At 44.8% G+C, this 22,090-nt stretch overlaps 1 protein-coding gene across 8 annotated transcripts in view; it reads right to left on the bottom strand.

The window, feature by feature from the left end:
• SLC41A3 (solute carrier family 41 member 3) overlaps positions 1–14,324 on the bottom strand; it is a 43,335-nt gene extending 29,011 nt beyond the window's left edge. Inside the window, exons 1-2 of one of the 8 annotated variants that reach the window (XM_083602774.1) lie at positions 13,813–14,324; positions 7,567–7,881 (exon numbers count right to left, since the gene is read on the bottom strand). In XM_083602774.1, coding sequence (XP_083458900.1) covers positions 7,567–7,857 — 291 coding nt within the window. In that variant the 5' untranslated portion in view covers positions 7,858–7,881; positions 13,813–14,324. Of the gene's footprint in view, positions 1–1,071; positions 2,728–2,899; positions 3,492–7,566; positions 7,882–10,194; positions 10,423–13,812 lie in introns of those variants that run through there. The other 7 variants (XM_083602775.1, XM_083602780.1, XM_083602778.1 and 4 more) reach the window with 7 other exon arrangements.
• Positions 14,325–22,090: the final 7,766 nt, after the last annotated feature.

Genomic DNA, 22,090 nt, shown 5'->3' with positions numbered 1-22,090 from the left:
TGTTTGATTTCCATTCCTTATATGTCGTGAATGAACTGGCTGTTTCCTTCTCCTCCCCCCCCTCCGCCCCCGTATATCAGCTGATGCTCAGGGGAGGCAGCAAGAGCACTGGCAACATTTCTACCAGGATCAAAAATGACACGGAGAGGAAAGGAGGGGGGAGAGAGAGAGGATGAATGAATGATTTTGGCCTAATATAATATAATAGTGACACATGTTACAAAGATCAACAGCATGATTCTATCAACAGCATGTGGGGCTTATCCCCAAAGACTTGTGCACAGGGTTAAGCTGAAAATGACTCTCTCTTGGTGTAAGCAAAGTCACACGCATGAGGGACGGCCATGGGACTCGATGGAACAGTGAAATGAACCACCCACAGACAAGGCAAGAGTTGTTGCATACTCAGCGGACTTCCCAGATATTGAAGAAAAACATTAATTTGGAAATTACAAGCAGAAAAAAGGACACCACGTCATCCCACAAAAACAGACCAAGGAGGACAGGTATCATGGAATGTTGAGTTCAAACAAGTGTCAGTTGAAGGAGAGAAGAAAAGGGAGGGGAAGAGAGATGGAATTGGCCTGTCTGAGCCACTCACAGTAGGAATGAAATAAGGGTCAAGGGTTGCACCCCCAGTCAAATTCCACTATGTGGAAAGGACAAGTGAAAATGATCCCCTCCCCTATGCTGTACCACTCAGGTTCAGAGCAAAATGAGCAGCATCCTGTTCACCTAGCACTGAACTTCAGAGCTCAGTAGTCTGAAGCTTGCCTAGAGAGGGATTTCCCAAACATTTATATGCTCCCCAGGATTCCCTGTTGGCCCCTCTCTCGTTAGTATTATACAGTAGCTGTGCTCCCGGACAGTTAGATAAAGTCACGTGCCTTGAAAATGAATGAGAGCTTTCCTCTGAAATACCTCTTTGTGACCCTAGCATGCCCATGGAAGGCACTTTCCCCACAGACAAGGAAGCACACAACGCTGCTCATAGCTCCTAGGTACCCACAATTTAAAAAGTGATGCTCAAAGTCACCCAGGCAACATTTACCAATGGTGTTACTAACGTACTTGAAAGTCCATACATACTTGAACAGTATCGATCAACAATCCAGCAAATAACAGGCCGAAACCTGAAAGGATGAATGGCACAAAAATCTGTGATGCTATGGTGAACGATGTTTCTGGAAGGAATCCACTGACTGATCTGATGTACCTGCAGGTGAAACCTCTGAGTTTTTTCCCATGGAAGCACAGCTCCAATTTCAGCTGCGTGACCACCATGACTGAGCGCCATTAACGCATACTCAAGAAGCAGGTGGGCTGGAGGAAATCCAGGATATGGAGGTGGTCCTCACTTTCAGTTGTACATTCCAGAGCCTAAGGAACTTTTTAAGTCAGGGTTCTGCCACCACGTGTCTTCTGTTTGCAGTCTTCTCTCTTCCACCAAAGAGCCACAAGGCTACTTTCTAAATTCCATTTGTCTTAGATGCAGCTTTCATTAACGCTTCAAGGCAGCTCCTTCTTTACATTACACTCCAGAAAGGAAACAGAATCCAGAGGAAGGAATTTGATTGTTAAGATGTTTACGGATAAATATATACAAAACCACTTCTTCGGTGACTTCAGCAACCTGGATGGAAACCAGAAAGACTGGCTTAAGCTATGGCACCGAGTTCCACCAGCATGAAGCGTAACAGACTGTGCACAGATCCCTCTTGAATATTTCAGTCACTGGTGTCCTTTCTCCTCAAGTTACAAATACGATGGTTGAAAATGTAATCCTGTGCTGTTGAAACGGTCACAACTGCTTCCAGCTCATCATGTGTTGACACTGAACTATACTTGCTTGCCGTCCCGAGTCAAGGAGGCGGAGGGTAATGAACTCTTCAGTTTTCTCTTGTTTTCCCTCTTGTTTCCTCAAGGTGAAGAAAGGTCATCAGGGATAGGAAGCTGGTCCCACTGAAGAGGTCAAGAGGAATAGCTTAGGAGATGTACCGAGTGGAAAGGCACTCTTGTCCCTCTGCTCCCTTTTCTTCTCTCTGTTTCCCCAAGCTTTGCTAAGGGTGTAAAAGTTCAGGAAATATGTGGTTGCTTGTCTCTAAAAGACTGACTTTCAGAAGAAGGAAAAAAATTCCACAGCAAAAACCAATGAGCTTCAAAGGCTAACACCCTTATCTGCTGTCATCACTTCAGCCTTCAGCTACTATGCAAAGGCCTGTGATAAGAGTCTGTGCACAAGTTTTATTTAAGGTAGTTCTTTAGTCTTGTTAGTCAGTGGAAAAGTTTCCAGGGGGGTTGGCTCTATGTGGTTTGTTTGTTTGTTTTTACTTCCTGTCCTAAAAGTCTGCAAGGCACTGTTATGCATAGCTTTAAAAAGACGAAAAAAGAAGGAAAAAAGTGACACAGTCCGTGGTGGCTTGAGAGAAAGGGCATTTGGCACACACTAGTGTAAAAATGATCAGTGGGGCTCTATCAGCCCAACCCCTTCGTGGAATCCGGGTGGGAAAGTTCTGGCCCAGGTGGTTCAAATTTTGTCAACTGTGTGGGAATTTAGATGTGGGAAGTTTCTGTCTGAGATATGTTGTCATCCCCTTTGATCAATTCTTTAAGAAGAAAATCTCAGTACACATTCTTGATTACAAGTGAGACCAGGAGGGGGCTGTCATTAATTGGATGGCAAATAGTTTGTGGTGTAGTTTTTGTCCATTCAGCGCCACCTTGAGTCTAGTTTTGGATCAAAAGGGATATAATAAAAAATGGATAGAAATCTGAATGTTTAAATAATTTTCTAAAAAGTGATAGCACCCCCAAATTAAAGATGTGGAGGGTCATGTTTTCTTTTAATGGACGTTTTGCAGGCATTTGGAGGACTAGACGTTTCAGGTAACAAACTTACCTGATTTTTGTTCTGTTCTGTTATTTATTTTTTGTTCTGTTCTATGCCACTTTTCGGTACCACAGATCCTCGCAAAGCAGCCTTTCCTTCAAATGGTGCTACACAACACTAACACCCACTTTATCTCTGCAAGCATCCCTGCAGATTTCACTCTGATTACTAAAAGTGGGTTGATCATGAGGACCGAATAAGTAAGCCTTTCTGACAAAAGCTGGATGGGTTTTTGTTTTGTTTTTAAGTTTTCAGTGATAATATCTGCCTTGACACTAATCTTTTTACATGCTTTCCTCGCCACGGGGAATAGGCATCTACTCAGTTAGACACGTGCCTGGCTTAAACCTAGCGCATCTGCATCTAGTATCAGCTGAATGGTCCTTAGACATTACCTTGCTGCACAGGAAGAGGAAATAAAACCTCTTCAGGCTTCCTGTTCCTATGGAACAGCATCACTTTCAGAAAAACAATATTCACGTCCCTTGTTCCCTTCCAGAAATGGCAGCATGGAGGGGTACTGCAGATTCCCCTTCACACCTACTACCCACACCCAGATCCCCTTAATCACGGTGTTTCCCTTCAGAGTCTGAAAACAACTGGCAGTTTGAGCCGAGTATTCTCTCTGGAAGGGAGGGGGTGGAAAGCAAGCTCCCCAGAGCTGCTTCTCCTCCAGCTGACTGCTGGGGGGGGGAGGAGGTTCACGCTGGTCTCCCCCTTGACATAATGTTTTCTTTCTGGGAGGCAGGGGGTGCACACTGTCCTTAGGTCTCTCTGGCCAACGGACAGGGTCAGAACAAGATTCCCTGATTAAGTATGGCTGCCCACCAGCAAACACAGCAAATACAATACGCAATGCAGGCATACCTTGGTTTACAAACAGCTTAGTTCTCGAAAGTTTTGGCTTCTGAACGCCGCAAACCTAGAAGTGACTATTTTTTGTTTGTGAACTATTTTTGGAAGTCGACCGTCTGACGGGGCTTCTGCGGCTTCCGATTGGAAGCCATGCTTTGGTTTCCAAATGTTTTGGAAGTCAAATGGACTTCCAGAATGGATTCCGTTCAACTTCTGAGGTACAACTGTACTTAGAAAAGAATGAAAAAAATCTGTCTAGTGGAAACAGAATAAAACAATTAGATTAAAACACACACACACACACACACACACACACAGAGAGAGAGAGAGAGAGAGAGAGAGAGACAGAGAGAGAGAGAGAGAGAGAGATTCTTTCTCTCAAATCCCAACTCTACAATTCTATGAAATGGTGTGAGAGGCTTATTTAAAACAACTTTTTTTTAAAAAAAAAAAAAGGTGGGGGAAAATAGCTGTTTGGCACCATAAAAAGGACACCAGGCAAGCCTTTTGTGAGGGGAAAGGGCAAGTCTACAGCCAGGGTGCCAACAAAGCCAGCCCTTCTCCTTAGTAGCCACTTGCCTTGCTGTATGTACAAAATACACATACATGAAAACATATTAAAGGCAGGCCATGTTATAGAAACATCTCCAAAATGGCAGGGTGGTGACTCCAGCTCCCAAACCTCGCTGCCACTCATTTATTTTATCAACCAATTTCCCCCATCCTTCATGCTTAATCTTACAACCCGTGCTCCCGTGCTGAGAGTTAAAAGAGCAGGGCCTCCTTGTAGCCCATTTCCCACAGAAGTGATGGGGCTCCAAAATGGCGTTCAGTTCGATCTCTGCCATTTTCCACCACCTGCTCTCTCTGCTGCTTTCCCTCTCACACACAGCAGTTCCAGTTCCTACTGGGATGCGGTAGCAAGCATGGCCTTCAGTAAGGTTCAACAGTCTTGGGTGAATGAGTTTATTGCTCTCCCTCTCCGTCCATTATTAAGCAAGCACCATAAAAAAGCCTACAGGCAACAAATCAATATTCAGAAAGCGCCAGTTAACTCAGGAGACCTGAGAGTGTACAATTTCTTTCTTCCTTTATTACACAGTTAAGGTGTCTCCAGCCAAGAAGAATGCAGAAATAAATAAGCTTATGTATCTGTGCACACTTGCGAACAGGAGTTTTCTTTTCATTACAGTGGTACCTCGGGTTAAGAACTTAATTCGTTCTGGAGGTCTGTTCTTAACCTGAAGCTGTTCTTAACCTGAAGCACCACTTTAGCTAATGGGGCCTCCTGCTGCCACCGGGCCACCGGAGCATGATTTCTGTTCTCATCCTGAAGCAAAGTTCTTAACCCGAGGTACTATTTCTGGGATAGTGGAGTCTGTAACCTGAAGCATATGTAACCTGAAATGTATGTAACCCGAGGTACCACTGTATAAGACTCCCGTATGGTGCCCAGCACCTTGAATCACTAGAGAGATAAACAAGACACCTACACACAACACAAATAAATAAGAAATGCCATCAAAACCAAAATAACAATCCAAGTCAGCCAGTCAAGGATGAAGTGCTTTCAAACAAAGATAGCTAGCTAACTAGACAAACAGATCTAGTTCTTGGTCTCGGATACTCATTTTTTATATTAATAATTATCTATTGACCTCGTTAGTTGCTTGTTATGCAGAAAGGCACCCAAGTGACTTCAACAACATATTTAAGAGCATAAACGTCAGTAAAAATCCAACATGTGGCATTTCTACTGCACTTCTGCTGCACATTGTGAAACAGTCTCCCTCGGGAGGTTGTGGACTCTCTTTCCTTGGAAATTTTTAAGCAGAGGTTGGATGGCCATCTGCCATGGATGCTTCAGTTGAGATTCCTGCATTGCAGGGGGCTGGGCTACAGGATCCAACTCTACGATTCTATGATTCTAGACTTCCAAAGCACTTCACAGTTATTGTCAATTAGGAAATAAAAAGAGAGAGAGATAGGCAGAGTTGACTGAACTTAAATAAAACTTCCCCACAGCTAAATCAAGAGGACCTTGATAGACGCAATGGCTATACAACAGAACAGCCGTAGAGAACCTTTTTCAGGCATTACCTCAGTGGAAAGCTGTGTGTCCTGGGTTTAGAGCCATGCCACAATGGGGATGAAAACTAGACCCTTTCTTCTCTTCAGGGACATGGCCTGGGGGCCAGATTGTGAGGCCTGGCGAGCTGGATTAGGGCCAGAGGATCCCCATTCCCAGTGTCACGATTCTCTTTATTGGATGAGGATAACATGTCCTTCCTTTGAACAGTGAATCTTGATTTTTTTATTTGTTTGCACTGTTGCTATTAAAATCCAATAAAAATGAATAAAAATAATTAATACAGTCAAACCTCAGCTACTGAACGCCTCTGTTTTGGAATGTTTTGGCTCCCGGACACTGAAAACCTGGAAGTAAATGCTCAGGTTTCTGAACATTTTTCAAAAGCTGAACAGTGCAGGAAGCTCCAATCAGAATCCGCACCACAGTTGTCGAACATTTCGGAAGCCAAAAGGGCTTCCGGAACGGATTACGTTCGACAACCAAGGTTTGACTGTAGTGATTTAACCGTCTTAAAAGGGTACATATTAAAAACAATAATATTGTGTCTGCTTATACAGGGATTCTTAATAGCGTGTACAGTATGTCCTTTATTACCTAGTACAATAAAATGAGTTATGGAACACAGTGTCAATTTGAAATAGGTGGGACCTCTAACCTTATGGGACCTAACTGATTTGCTAAATATCCAGGAGAAATATTAACTTCAGCTCTGTTAAAATGGTCAGGAAAGGTTCTCTGCCCCGCCCCCTGTTGTTTCAGTGTAATCCTCCTATCTGATAGATAAGGGGCAGCATGACCTGGTGCCTTGCTAGTTAAATAAATCAGGTAGTGAGAGAAAAGGATTGCAGTCCTTTAAAAAGCACCCATTAGGAAGTACTTATTCAAATTCTAGTTTTAACTTATAGAATATACAGAAAACGTTAATATAAAAATAAAGCAGAGGGTTGAGTCACCTGCTTCTAGTAAAAAAAATAATAATTCAACACTTGATTTAGTACTTTTAAAACCTTGTTTGTTTAAGACTGTAATCCAGTGTAGACACATCTAATTGATAGCAGTAGAAACAACCTCTGAGTTTAGGACTGTAATTTTTTCTTCATTTTCTTGATTTTGCAAAACGCTTTATTGTTGTTTACAATCAAGCAGTGTATAATTTTTTAAAATAATGAAATAAATAAGTAAGAGTTTGTGTTTAAGACTATTTATTTCAGACATTATCTACAGCTATTGCACTTAAGACAGTACACAAAGCAAGATTAAAGCAATAAATACGTAACATTAGCAGCTAGCAGAGATAGGAATAGAGAACAGCAGAATCTGTAGATGTTATATACAGAAGCCATCTCTAAACAGCCCTAGGCCAGGAAGGGACACAGTGACACAGTGTTCTAATTCTTGAATCAACTAAGGAACTTAGGCACCCAAGAAAAATACCAGTACACCCTTACTCCATGCATATTTACTAAGTTCAACAGACTTGCAGGACTTACATAACATTCCATATAAAGTGTTTGCAGAAATTCAGCCTTAGTACTGAAGGAAATACAGGCAAAGGGATTCTGCAACTATGGACAACAAGGTGGGTGTGAATTAGCTACCCAAAACAATATGAGATCTTGGGTTTTAACTGCCCTGGGCCATTGACAGCTAGCAGAGAAACATCACAGAGCCTGTCCTCTAGTCACAGAACACAAAGAAGCAAATGCACAGAACGTTCTGTTCTTCCTACCTGAACGTAATCCAAGACCATCCCTGCAAGGACCATGCCCATGCCCGCCATCATGTACGGCAGGAGCACCTGCAGGCCAATCACGATGGCAGACTCCTCCTGAAGCTTTGCCATTGCCACTTTTGCTTCAGCAGGCTGCTTCTGAGGCAGCAGCAAAGAGCCATCCTCTGTCCCCTGGCTGCCAAGTTTGCTCTCTTTGTGTTTACCCTTGCCCTTTGCTTTGTGCCTGGACCGCTCTCCATTGCGAGTTCTGCCTTCCTTTCTCCGCTGCCGAGTTTCTTCACCTTTCATGTTGGCTCTTCCAGTTCAGGAGTCCTTTCGGGCAAGGGTGAGATGAAGACCAGACCAGAGAGAAAAAGGAACGAGAGAGAAAGAGACAAAGGCAATAAGAGGGAGCCATTCCACGATGCCTTTGAGAAGAAAAGTCAGTTGGCACTCTTTCATTTCTCTGTGTATCCAAAGGGTGGCAACACATTTCACCAGATTCACCCAACTTTGTGCACAGGTGGCCTTTAGAGAATGGACTCAGGGTATATAATGTTGTTATACTGTAGCTCTCTCAGCCTGCTCAATGGCTGGATGGGACACTGCCTGAATGGGAAGCTGCACAGAACTCCCCCCGCCCCCCCCCAAAGGAAGCATATAAGTGTACTAATTAAATAAAATGCATAGCCCGCAGATATCCAGGAACCCTGGTTTGTAAGCTGATCTCTAAACCAGTTCCATAACTGGCTAACACCAGAGAAACGAGCACATCTGTGAGAATCAATCCACGTGCTGCCCCTTGGGTGCGAAACACCTACTTATTAACCAGATGCAATTCACTTACAGAACTATCCTAATCTGCAATCCATGGTGCTAGTGTGGATTAGGATTTGGCAGAGATGTCCCTCCAATGGACTCTGCTGCTCTGGAGGCACCTGCTGAAAGCACAGCGCCTGCTACTAGAAGTACTGTACAGTGGCACCTCGGGTTAAGTACTTAATTCGTTCGGGAGGTCTGTTCTTAACCTTAAACTGTTCTTAACCTGAAGCACCACTTTAGCTAATGGGGCCTTCTGCTGCCGCCGCACCGCCGGAGCCCGATTTCTGTTCTTATCCTGAAGCAAAGTTCTTAACCTGAAGCACTATTTCTGGGTTAGCGGAGTGTGTAACCTGAAGCGTATGTAACCTGAAGCGTATGTAACCTGAGGTACTATTGTAGTGGTCTCACCAGCTGCAGGTAGTGTACAGCCCCCAAATGATGCATTTCAGGAGTGGAGGGCAGGGATGGGCCCACTGGATCCAAAGCTGGCCCAGTTCCTAGAAAAGGGCCCAATCCATGGAGCTGGCACAGCAAAGTAGATGCAAAAACATGTTGCTCCATGTCCCTTCTCCCCATTAGGATAGCTCCCCTATTTATCTAAGGGCATTCATTTATGGTTTAAGGAGACAGCTTTGATAACATTTTCCCCAGTAGCTGGCTACTCTGGTCCAGTCACAGTTCCTGCTGTTTTTCCTCTCTTCCATATAGCCACCTTATCTTCACTTCCTCCTGCCCAGAGCATTAGAGAGAACCCAGTTGTTGGCTATGGCAGCTCCTGGTCTCCACACTCTCCTGGTATTAACGCCAGAAGTGAGAAATCAAAGGAGGGGCATCACAGGAGGGGGGCAACCCTTACCCAGTGGCATGTCATACTCAGTCCAATTAAAGGGCCACCAACAGTTTTTTGTTGGCTTGCTTGCTGCCATGCCCATGAAAACTTGAGGGGATGGTACACACACGGCATTTTTGCAATATTATTTCTACACTTAAGTTCTCAATGGGACTCTTGAGAAATGGGGGGATCCATTAAGCACAATTGTTTGAAAAGGTTGATGGTTTCTCCTTCAGTTGGTTTATGCCCAATGTTTTAATTTCCCTGGGCTGTTTTGGAATCTGTATTATTGTTTAAGTTTCTGGTGTTAACATTTTGATCTTAACGGGAACTGCTGTTGTGACCCGTTAGCCAAAGTGAGTTTCTTTTCGAAAGCTAGGTGTGGAATAAATTTTCAAAGCAAACAAATCCCTGTGGAACGTAAGCGTTCTGAAGTACAGGATGTACCTTACCTTACAGAATCTCTGACAACCCTAATAAATAAAGCGCTCTGGTGCTATTTCTGCTGCTGGACACACCAACGGGGGTGCTTTCATGACCAAAACCAAGTAACATTAATGCCATTCCTGCACCTTCAACTGACAGTGGTGGACCCCAGGTGAGCCAGAGGCCAATGCTGAACTCTGTCCTGGGCTCAAGACCGTCACAGATCCACATCTATCATGTTAATGCAGCAGGGCTTTCCTCTTCTGGAGCAAGTCGCTAGCGGCCAGCCTCAGTTTCCCCAGCGACAAAAAGCTTGGATCACAGAAACACTAGATTACAATACATTGGGGCGGGGGGGGGGGACACCATTCCAAATCCTACGATTTGGTAAACAATTGTTTCCCCGAGACAAACGGATGCCAACTCACTCACTACGATTTTATTTTTTATTTAAGGGTGTGTGTGTGTTGAAAAGATGCGAGAATGCAAAGGTCTATAAAGCAACGCTCCCTCCGCCGCCCCTCCATATAAGGCGCGGAGAGTCACGCCCCTCGCCAGCAACTTACCGGCGGCCGCCTTTGTCCTTCCCCGCCGGAGTCTATCGCCCCCTGGGACCCGACAGGGGCATCGCGCGCATCGGGAGCGCATGCGAAGCAGGGCGCGCCGCTCCACCCTCACCTGGAGTGGGCCCAGGGCTTCCTAGCGCGCGGCCCCGGGCATCGCTCGCTCCGCTGGGAGGCAGCAGGCGGCAGCGGAGCTTTGGCCAGGCGGCTCCGCGGCGGAAAAGGAAGCGGCCCGCGGAAGGGGGAAGGGGGAAGGGGGAAGCGGAAAGCCCGCGCAGCGAAGGCGAGGGGCGGGCCTGCTCGGAGAGGCGCGCGGCCACGGGCGGAGAGTGCCGCCCCTTCAGCACATACCAGCTCTGGACTCTCGCCCTGGGCTGAAGCCGCCAGCCGTGGTTGCCAACGCACCTCTGCTTGCAGCGCAGCGGGTTTTATATGCTGGTGTGTTTTAAAAGAGAGAGGGGGTGTCGGTTTCCAGTGTTGTCTGGGAAGGCTTATTTCGGGCCCCCCCACCGGTTAATTGCTTGGAGCACTCTGCACATGCTCAAGGGGACGTTACTGCTGTGCAGAGGGGCTCTGAGAACGCTGGTGTCCAGCTGGAGAATGACAAGTAAAAATGGTGGGTGCTGCCAGTCAATGGACATGTAAAAAACGGTAAAGGACCCCATGACGGTTAAGTCCAATCAAAGGCGACTATGGGGTGCGGCGCTCATCTCTACTTTGCCAGCGTTTGTCCACAGACAGCTTTCTGGAGTTATGTGGCCAGCATGACTAAACTGCTTCTGGCGCAACAGAACACCATGACGGAAGCCAGAGCGCAGGCAAATGCCATTTACCTTCCCACCGCAGGAGTACCTATTTATTTACTTGCACTGGTGTGCTTTCGAACTGCTAGGTTGGCAGGAGCTGGGACAGAGCAACGGGAGCTCGCCCCGTCACAGGGATTAGAACCGCCGACCTGATTGGCAGGCCCAAGAGGCTCAGTGGTTTCGACCACAGCGCCACATATTGTGACATGTAGTGGGGGGGATTATGTGTTTCAGCACTGATGCTGAGCAAATAGGTTATTTGTGCCTGCAATGGCGTTCTTAATGTGAGCAAAGACGCTTGCACCCACCTCAGAGCTATTGAAAGGAGCGTCTTTTGCTAGCTTCATCTGGTGCCACCGCTACAGCTGTATCTGCACAGCCTGACCACTCTAGTCCATGCATTGCTAGCCTTAAGACTGGATCACTGGAATGCACTCTGTGCGGGGCTGTGCTTGGGGCCTGTCTATTTGCACTAGCTAGTGCAGAATGCAGCCACTAAACTGCCAATAGGGGCAGATTAGCAACAGCGAGTGACATCTTTGCTATCCTACCAGACCATGCTGTGGAACGCTTGTCCAGCAGAGATTCAGGCATCCTTGCTGCTTACTTCCAGGTCTCTCTTGGATATATTTTAATGCCAACAGGCCTTTTCAAGAAGAGATAGTCATTTTTAATAAGTATTTTGCATCGTTTTATGGTTTATTGTGCTTTATTGCACCTGCTTTCCCCCTGTACACCACCTTAATCATTTATCTGAGGTGGTGTTCTACAAATGCATCTTTATAAAGAAAAATAAATTAGATTTGCGTAGAAATTTCCCCAAATGATTTGCCTTTGTTCGCGGAACACCACCTCAGATGTTTACAGGTACTTCTGGGCAAATCCATGGTATTTGTGTGTTTCAGCTAAATTGAATAGCACACAGTTGGGAGCTACATTTACAATACATTGAGATTTTGAAATACTGGTTGGTAGCCCACACAGAACGATCTGCCAGATACAAGATTTATTGCTCACATAGTAAATGTATGTTCTGCAAAGGAAAATTAAATAAATATTATTTTTTAAAAATCCTGACAGCAGCATTGGCTTGTGGTTTGTCTTTGCTGAAATGATATACAGATTTTTGAAACAATAACCTTTCCTGTTTTTCTTTTATTTTCTTTTGTCCATTTATTTCCTAATGCCTTTGGCTTAAAAGTTGTAGGGGGGTGGGATTTGCAAATAAATTCTGTACTGTGAATCTCATGGGCTTAATAAACAGGAGAGTAATGGATGTAAAAGTCTGAAACAGTGAAAAATGGTCTCTTCTGCATCATAAACATTGTGTTCCATATGTGCTAGCACAAGGTTTAAACTCAAGGCTTCTTTTTTAAAAAGAAAGAAAGAAAAGGAAATGTACCAAGAAGAAAGTCTGAAAGGATAGGTGGATTTTTTTAAAAAAAGAAAAAGTATTTGACCACACACACTTAATTCCCACTTCATTAATAACGTGTGCTGTCCTGTAACTTTTGTTTTTAATGAACCATTATAAATACTGGGTATTGCCTGGTGGCCCATTTATTTTCCACAGCAGTTTGTGTGTGTGCTGCTTCCTCTGTGGCTCTTTTAATGAATTTTAGGTCTTCCCTTCCAAGGCAGAGAGTCAGCAAACATTGTCACCCTAGCATCACAGAATCAATTTGTTTGCTGCTGTTTTATTTCGTAGGATTTAAAACACACACACAAACGCTTATTAAAGATGACATAGCAAAAAAGCAGGCCAATTCCTAAGTTCAAAGGGGCATTTGGGAAATAGCCCTAAGTGCCCCACTCTGCATTGCAGCCCAGCAGTCATGAGTGGCTACAAGCCACCATTTTTATTTCCCACAGTGCCCTGGGAAATTCAAAATGGCGGCTCATAGCCTAGCTGTCTGCCACCCGGCATAAAATGCTCAAGAGCAGCATCAATGTTGTGCAGCCCTTGCGGGATTCTGAGTCTCTGGCAGCTGCCCAAAGATACTGAATGCTGACTATGAGCCTGTGACCCATCTGACTAAATGCAGTCCACCAGTCATGTATAGCAGATTATAAAAGGAACTTTAACAAACTTTTGCTGCCTGCCCGGGATAGCAAGAATCAGAGATTGCTGTAGGTGGCCAAGGAACTGACAGGAAAATATAACTCTATGGTGTATTGGAAGGAGATGCAATTCTGTGCCTAACTCCTCAGTAAGGCAGACCAACTACACCAGGAATTATTATAATTGTACTTTGTCAGCTCTGTGCATTTTCCCCCTTCTGGTGAGAGTATCGTATTTAATAGTAATGTTGGTTGTTACTGTAATCCTAGTATGGCATATATTGGAAGCATGTTAAAAAGATGAGACAATATTTCATAAATTACAATTGTGCTACCTAGAAAGTATTCTCAAAGAAACATTTTGATCTATTTGGCCCTAGAATATGGTCTAAATAGGAACTATGTAATAGCTATTTCAAAACCCCGAATTCTAAACCCTGTTGCATTTGTACACAAGGAAAACCTTTTGCAGTAGTCTGAGTGAATGGGAAATTATATTTCGAACCAGTAAACGCATGCATCGTTTGCACAAGAAAGGGAAATGATTGATCTATCCGATACTAACTCATTTGTATCTCCTTTGATTAGAAGGAAGTGCATATACTTATCCCCTTTTATTATTGCCTGTTTGGCATTAAAATTAGTAATCACAACAGCTAAGAAAGAGGAACATTCTGTCAGCCATTCTCATGTTAAATTGATTGGAACCATGCTCTTTATGTTCTTTAAAGTTTTCAGGATTTAGAACCCTTACCTCCAGGTCACAGCTGGAACAACTGCCTGTTCCACAGAAGCTCAGTTCAGGAAATAAGGTGGTTAGACAAGAAGCTTCTTAATTCCAGAAACGGTCCTTCACATGGTCCTGTAAGGCTAAGGCTTCAACTCCACAGCTAGAAAAGAGTTGCAAGATTTTGCAAGTGGCAGTAACTGAACCCTGCAGCTGCTGTGTCCCAGAGCTGTGCATCGTTTCAGGGTGTCGTTTTGAAACCAGCCGGGCTTAAATTTCAGCTCGCTTTGCAAAATTGTGTGTCTTCGCATCTTCACAAGTGGTGCTCCCTGCTGCGTGATCTGCGGCAAGGAAAGCTTTAGTTTTCCATCAGAGGAATCGCTGGACCACAGTGGTGGTGTGTTGCTCCACCTTGCTTACGTGAGTTATTATGAGAGCAAGCTTAGATGGAAGAGAGGAACGTGTTGGCTTTGTTAAAAATAGTGGCCTCGCCAAGATGCTTTTAGACTTGTTATGACTTACGCTATCAGTTTTCAACTGAGCTTCAAAAAGCAAACGAGAAGTGCCTTGAGAAATGTGCAGGGGGGGGGCAAACTTGAAACCTATAGCTGACTGTGCAAGTACATCACTAATTTGATGCATCCTCAGTTTAACAATGATGCGTTATTAGTCATAAAATCATAAGGGTTGGAGATGGCCTTGCACGTGAGTAGCACCCCGGCCTGCTCTTAGCCAGTCCCCACGTGGCTGCCTTCTGATGCATGCAGGGGGTGGCACTGCTTGTCAACCTCCTCCTTGGCCTCAGTTTTACCCCTGTAGAATTTGGCAGGGAGGCGGATGGGAACAAAACTAGAATTTGTTGGCTCTTTCTGGCTCTGGCTCTGGCTTCACCTACTGTTGGCCTCCCAGCCTTCTGCTCAATAGGGACCAGCCACTTCTGACACGGGTGGCGCTGTGAGTTAAACCACAGAGCCTAGGACTTGCTGATCAGAAGGTCGGTGGTTCGAATCCCCGCGACGGGGTGAGCTCCCGTTGCTCGGTCCCTGCTCCTGCCAACCTAGCAGTTTGAAAACACCTCAAAGTGCAAGTAGATAAACAGGTACCGCTCCGGCGGGAAGGTAAACAGTGTTTCCGTGCGCTGCTCTGGTTCTCCAGAAGCGGCTTAGTCATGCTGGCCACATGACCTGGAAGCTGTACACCGGCTCCCTCGGCCAATAAAGCGAGATGAGCGCCGCAACCCCAGAGTCGGTCATGACTGGACCTAATGGTCAGGGATCCCTTTACCTTTACCTTTACTCCTGTCATCCAGTTCAACCTGCTGTGGCAGAGGAACTCCAGAGCTAGAACATTCCCCAAAGATGGCTGCCCAGCCTCTTCTTGAAGACTTCCATTGAGGGAGAGTCTCTCTTTACAACTCTCAGCACCTGTAACAAACTACACAGCCAATAATTCTTTGGTGGAAGCCATGGGTGTTTAAAGTGGTATGATGCTGCTTTAAATGTATGGAGCAGATGAGGCCTAGCTCAGGCTAAGTGATGCATTCAAGGTCAAACTTTGGGGCAGAAGTCCAAGGCCCCATATGATCATTTAAAGAGTGGGTCCCTCCACGAGACCATTTAAAGTAAGACAAATTAACACCCAGCGTCTAAAATTATTTAACTGTTCCATCCCAGTCTCATACAAAATATTTACTTCATTTCCAAGGCGCCAACAACAGTTTTCGTAAACATGCTACCACAGATGAATAAGGTTGCTCTTTCACAATCTGGCTTCATAGAAACAATTTATGTACTGTTTTGATATTTATGTTACTGTCACAATGACAAATTAGCTGGTGTGTACAGTGTGCCAAATGTGCAGTACATATGCATGTAGGCCCAGGAATGAAGAGACAAAATTGAACATAAGAAGAAAATAGCAGCCTGCTGGATCAGAACAGTGACTCATCTAGTCAAGCATCCTATTCTCATATTGGCTGGCCGGATGCTTTTGGTTGTTTATAATACTTTTGTCTGAAATACTTTGGCCTCAGATTGGATTAATCGGAGGCCTCAGCTCTGATTAAATTAAGGCTGTGGGTGATCTCAGCTAATCAAGGAACATGTAGTCAACAGAATAACATTGCAACATTACATAACCAGTCAAGGTTAGGAAGGTGAGTCAACAATTGAGAGTGACAAGAGAGACCAAGGCAGAAGAACAGGTTAAAAAACAGTGGGCATCCTGAAAAATCACAAAAAAGAGGGATGCTTTTCAATGTTGACAAGTGTTGGAAAAATATTCGGCTCACACCAAATGGATGGATGGTTTGGAGGAGGTGTGTTTTGATGCTTCAGTGCAGATGTGGTTTAATGCCAGTGATGGTTAGGCCACATCTGGAGTAACATGCCCAGCTCTTGGCACCACATATAAAGAACAGTGTGGACAATCAAATGTGTCCAGAGGAGGGTGGCCAGGTTGGTGAGAGGCTTTGGAAATCAAGTTCTAAGAGGAACGGTTGAAAGAACTACGAATGTTTACCCTGGAAACGAGGTCAAGCTGCCTTCACATATCTGACGGGATGTCACCTGGCAGATGGAGCAGACTTGCTCTCTGTTGCTCCAGCAGGCAGGATTAGAACCGTAGGGTGAAAATTGCAACAAAATAATAAATTTTGACTTAACTTTAGGAGAAACTTCCTAATAGAGCTGTTTTGACAGTGGAACATCACAAGAAGTGATGAGCTCTCATTCTTTTAATGTATTTAAGCAAGCAGGGGCTGAACAGCCAGCTGTCTATGATACCATACATACTTTTCTTGAAACAAAATAAAAAAATTCCTTCCAGTAGCACCTTAGAGACCAACTAAGTTTGTTATTGTGTGCATGCACAAGAAAGCTCATACTAATAACAAACTTAGTTGGTCTCTAAGGTGCTACTGGAAGGAATTTTTTTATTTTGTTTTGACTACGGCAGACCAACATGGCTACCTACCTGTAACTACACTTTTCTTGAGCAGGGGCTTCCAAATTCACCTTTCACAATAAAATCTGATGATCCTGTGGCTAGTTGGTGGTGTATGGACTGCATCCAACTTCCATATTAAGGCCAAAGATGTTGGCCATCATGAATCTAGACCCTTGTGTTCTTTCTCCCTGAGTGACGCTTTTGCTTGCATATGCTCCTCTGCAGCCCTCCCACAGAGCTATCTCCCATGCTAGAGACACATCTGTTCCCTTGCAGTTGCCCCTTGGTCACATCACTGCCACAATGAGGGGCACATGTTTCTTTGATCTCTGAGCTGTCAAGGATCTGCCTACCAAGAGCAAGCACAGCTGCTCATAAATAGGATGGGTGCTGTGTCTGTGAAGATGTGTGTACTGTGGCTCATTGTAAGCACTGTGAAACAACTGTAGAGGTGCCCCATTAGTGCACAGAGACTTCAGTCCCATAGACCTGCCAGCCAATACGGACACTCTAAGGACCAGCGGGGAGGGACAGATTTGATTTGGTTCGCATTAAAAAGTGACCTTACCTAATTTGCAGCTCCCCAAAGAGTACATAAACTAAAGCACTGCCATTCTTTGAAATTTGTACTACTCTGGATTTTGCGATGCGGTTCTCCAGTCCACTGATGCGCACACGAATGCACATACCACATTATAGTGTGGATATAAATCTGTGTCTTAGGGAAACAGGTATACAAAAACACATTAAATCAGGGAACACTGTTTTGCAAGGATGCATCTGTTAGGCAGAATGGCAAACAAATATGTGCATATTTAGGAGAAATTTGTACAACAATGCTGATTAATTTTCACGAGGACTTAAAAAAAATCACAATCTGATTTTGAAATGTGGAGAACTGGATTTAAGTTTAGAAAGATGAGAAACCGAGAGAAACCAAAACAGACAGATTCCTTCAGCTCTAGGACACACTATTTTTTATTTTTTATTTTATTTTTTAAAGGCCTGCAAAAAAACCAAGCAAGAGCTGGGACAGAGCAGGTTCACATTAATCAGAACTACGTGCTACTTCATGCTGTTTGTTTGTTTGTTTGTTTGTTTGTTTACAGGTATCAGGAGCTGATCCAGTGTGCTGTAATTGTGCTCTTCTCTAATATGCTATTACTTGGCCATCGGGTGCTTTTCCTTGCCAATCTTTTCCATGGTGATGAAGAGTACGCTGGACCCATCAGTCTCACTTTATCCTGTTTTCCTCTCCCCACGTAATGCAGCGTAAGGGATCCCCCTTCATGAACAGGAAAGAATCCAAGAGGCAGCAGATTCCATTTTGTGCGGACAGGGCTTAACGTGCAATCGGGTATCTTACTGAAGAAAACGTATCTCTTTCAGAGGCATTTTCCCATCAGCTTTTTTTGAGACCAGGGAGGCCTTGCCCTGATTGAGCTCACCGTCATATGCCTTCTTGCATGAGCAGAAAATTTGTAAAACTATGTGAATCGCTGAGGAGTCAAGTGGCCTATAGAAGGAACCAGTGAGTGTCCTGAGAGGAGGGTTATACTTTTTAACTTCACCAAGCAAGTCAGACTCCATTTGGTTTGGGATTTTCTTAACAACAACAATAACATGTAGACATTATAATACATGAAAGCTTCCACACATGGGATCAGTTTGTGATCCTAGGAGCTTGATTCTGGAAGCAAGTAATGGATAAGATATTTTCCACATGATGGGTAACACAAAACATTTTGGGGAGTATGCACCTCCTGTTGTCACTTCTTTTTTATTTTTTTTATTAATTTTCACAAAATTATAAGCAAACAAGACAAACAAACAAACAAACACAAATAATAATCTTTTTAAAAATTTTACTTATTAACATTGTTAAGTGACTTCCTCGCTTCCCCTTGGTTGAATTTCCATGCAAATCCATTTAACGGTTTTCCAAATCACAGTTCTTATAAAATTTACCTTTAGCTTTAACATCTTTCAGTTTTTTCAGTTTGAAATTATACAAATTGATTCATCACTTAACTTATATAAAATTCTAAGCCAATTAGTTATCTGCAAGTTATTTCCAACTAATTTAACTTAACATATTTAATTAAATAATCATTAATTTTTTTCCATTCTTCCTGGTACTCCTCCTCCTTCTGGTCACGGACTCTTCCAGTTAAGTCGGCTAGCTCCAAAAAATCCATCATCTTCATCTGCCATTCTTCTATCGTTGGTAATTCTTGGGTTTTCCACTTTTTAGCTAATAAAATACGAGCAGCTCCTGTTGTCACTTCTTAATGGGGACTGTTCATCTGCAGGGACTGGATGAGCTCCCCAGAACTGGGATACTCCACTGTGGGACACAAAGATGAGTTCAGCCACTTGCAGGTACCATCCAGCCTATAGAATGAACTTGTCCATCCTCCGAGAGGTCCTTGAACAGGGATGGGGAACCTTTTCCAACACAAGGACTGCATTCCCTCGTGGAGAACTGTCCAGATGCCACATGTCAGTGGTGGGCAGGGCCAGAGGAGACGTGGGCAGGGCCAGAGGCAAAAGTGGGCAGAACAATGGGTGTGACTCATTGTCTGCAGAAGCCAGAGGTTCACTACCCCCCGCCAACAAACATCCTCCATTGTCTGCCCAGGCAAGGAGAAAGCAAAATCACAGTTTGAGGACACATTCTAGGCAGGCAAAACACCTGAGGAGGGTATGGAGAGGGCTGGAGAGAGCCACAGCCTGGGAGGAGCCAGATAGAGAGGCCTGGAAGGCTGCACCTGTCCCTACTGAGGGGGTACCTAAGGTTCCCTCCCTGTCATTCCCTCCCCCCTCAGGGTACAAGCTGGAAGGGGTGGGAATGGCAAGACATGTCAGAGGAAGAGGACCCTGAAGTCTGGGTTCAGGAAATTCAGGTGGTAATGGGTTGCTGGGTGCCTTTGTCAAGGACAGGGAGTTACGTGGGCCAGCCGCATATTGTTATTTTTTGGAAGGAGGGGTGCTGGAATTTTCTCCTGACTCCATGGGGACAGACAGTGGAGAGGGCTCTAGCAGAAGCTCCCAACTCCCTAGTAGCTCCTCTCACACCTCGATTTGGACATTTCTCTGTGACACCAGCTTCTCCAGAAACTCTTTTTAAATCCCAAAAGGGCAGCACCTGGTGTTTTGAGAAACAGTGACATCAATGAGCAATTTATTTTAATGAGCAGCATGAATTTCATCCAATGCCACAATGCATACCAAATGTATCCCCAAAGCACCAGATTTTCTCCACATGTTCTTGCTTTAGAATGCCAATATTTAATTCACTGATGTTCAACCAGCAGTAGCGGTTTCAAGAGATGTAGAGAGCCCCATTCTAGCTGTAGGTGGCAGCAGAAGCTCATGAAAGCTGGTCGTGAAGGGAAGGGAAGCCCAGCAAATTGCCTGGAATATCTGGATTTAGAAGGGATGGGGAACCTATGGGCCTTCACGTATTGTTGGACTCCAACTCCCATCAGCCCCAGCCAGCATAGTCCATGGCCAGGGGTGATGAGAGCTGTAATCCAGCAACACCTGGAGGGCCACAGCCTCCCCATCTCTGCCTTATAAATGTGGGCTGCCTGCTCCATGGAACTTCCCCTCTCTCCTCCCCTCTGTACACCCCAAACCTGTTCTGAGGTTTTCCCCAACCCTTCAGAGCAGATTTAGGGGTTGCAATGGAAGATGAGGGAAGAGAGAGAAAGTCCTGTTGCACCAGCAGCCCGCATTCTGCACATGAAACAGTGTAGTTGAGTCCCACATAAGAAGTTAAAAACCCACCAGGAAGTATTTCCTGTGCAGTTCCCTTTCAATTTACTGGGGCATGCTGGGTGAATTGCTTACCTAAGCCTCTGCCACATTCTTGGTGTGTATTGGCTTCATTCCTTCACATATCTGAGTTCAATACTTTCATATACTAACTTTACCCTTGCTGGGTTGGGATGACCAAGGACACAAGAAGAGCCCGTTGGATCAGGCCAATTGCTCATCTGGTTCAGAATCCTGTTCTTACGGTGGACAACCGAATGCCTGTGGGAAGCCTTGAACTTGTCTAATCCTCAAAACGATCCACATTTCAGGCCATCACTGCTTGCTGTGTTTAGCTATGTGCCTGAATCCCCTGACAGCTAGCTTTGTTGGATAACCACGCATTCTAGTGTTATGAGAGAGGGGGTGAACCTTTTCTCTATTCACTTCCTCTATGCCAGGGGTGCCCAAACTTTTTTCAAAGAGGGCTAGATTTGATGAAGTGAACATGCATTTCTCCAGGGGGCCAGATTAAATCAACCAGAGGGCTGGATTAGGCCCCCAAAACAGACTTTGGACATGCCTGCTCTGTGCCATGCATACATTTATACATGTCAATCATGCCTTGTTCTCTTCTTCTCTAAACTAAAAAGCCCCAAATGCGGCAAGCTTTCCTCATAGGGGAGTTGCACTCAGCCATGGTTCAGCTGTATCATTTACTTACAGAGGGGCATTGCATGATCCCACCCACCCACTCACCCACCCCACCAACCTGCATGTATTAATTTTCAGTTCTTTCCCCATTGGCTCCAGCTCCCATCCATCCCTGTCTGCATGGCCAATAGTTGGAGGTTATGAGAGTCGATGTGCACCCAACTGGATAAGGCTAAAGTTGTTGAAGCCAAGGAGACTTGTACCCACTGCCTTCAAGGGAGCAGGAATGGTGGAAGTGGCCTACCTGCTTCAGCAGGTGCCTGTCACATCCCTGTGTCCATGCCTCTTCCCTCATCCCCCCCTTTCTCTACCTTTCCCCCTCTCAGCACCTTCTTCCACCCCTTCCCCAGTGTGCCCTGGAATGATAAAACAGCCAGGACAGTTGACATTGAGAAAGAGAGAGAGAGAGATGGTGGCTTCTAAGAAAGTCTGCAGAAGTCTTTGCTGCTGCTGCTGCTGCTGCTGCTTTCACAGGTTAACTCCCCACCAAACAGTACAAAGGAAGAAAAACAAATGAACAAAACAACAATGATGAAGGTGAACAATGTAATCTTGATCAGTAAAGCGTGAAGGCGGTCAATGTGATTTGTATGAATTGAACACAACCTTATATAATGCTTATAAATTATATAAGTATGTTGTTTTTTTTACACTCACAAGCAGGGATGAGGGACCTGCAGTCCTCCAGATATGGCCAGACCACAGCTCATAGCTGTCAACTATCAGATTTGAAAATAAGGGATCAGCAGCCTCACCTGTCCCGGGGACAGTCTACGGGATATCTAACAATCCGGGGAAGCAGCGGGAAACGGCGCTGGAATAAGGGAATTTCCCGCAAAAAAAGGGGGAAGGTTGACAGCTATGCCACAGCTCCCCATCATCCTTG

Source organism: Podarcis filfolensis (assembly GCF_964270895.1).
Source record: "Podarcis filfolensis genome assembly, chromosome: 2".
Lineage (NCBI taxonomy): Eukaryota > Metazoa > Chordata > Lepidosauria > Squamata > Lacertidae > Podarcis > Podarcis filfolensis.
This window is presented reverse-complemented; position numbering and strand designations above follow the sequence as displayed.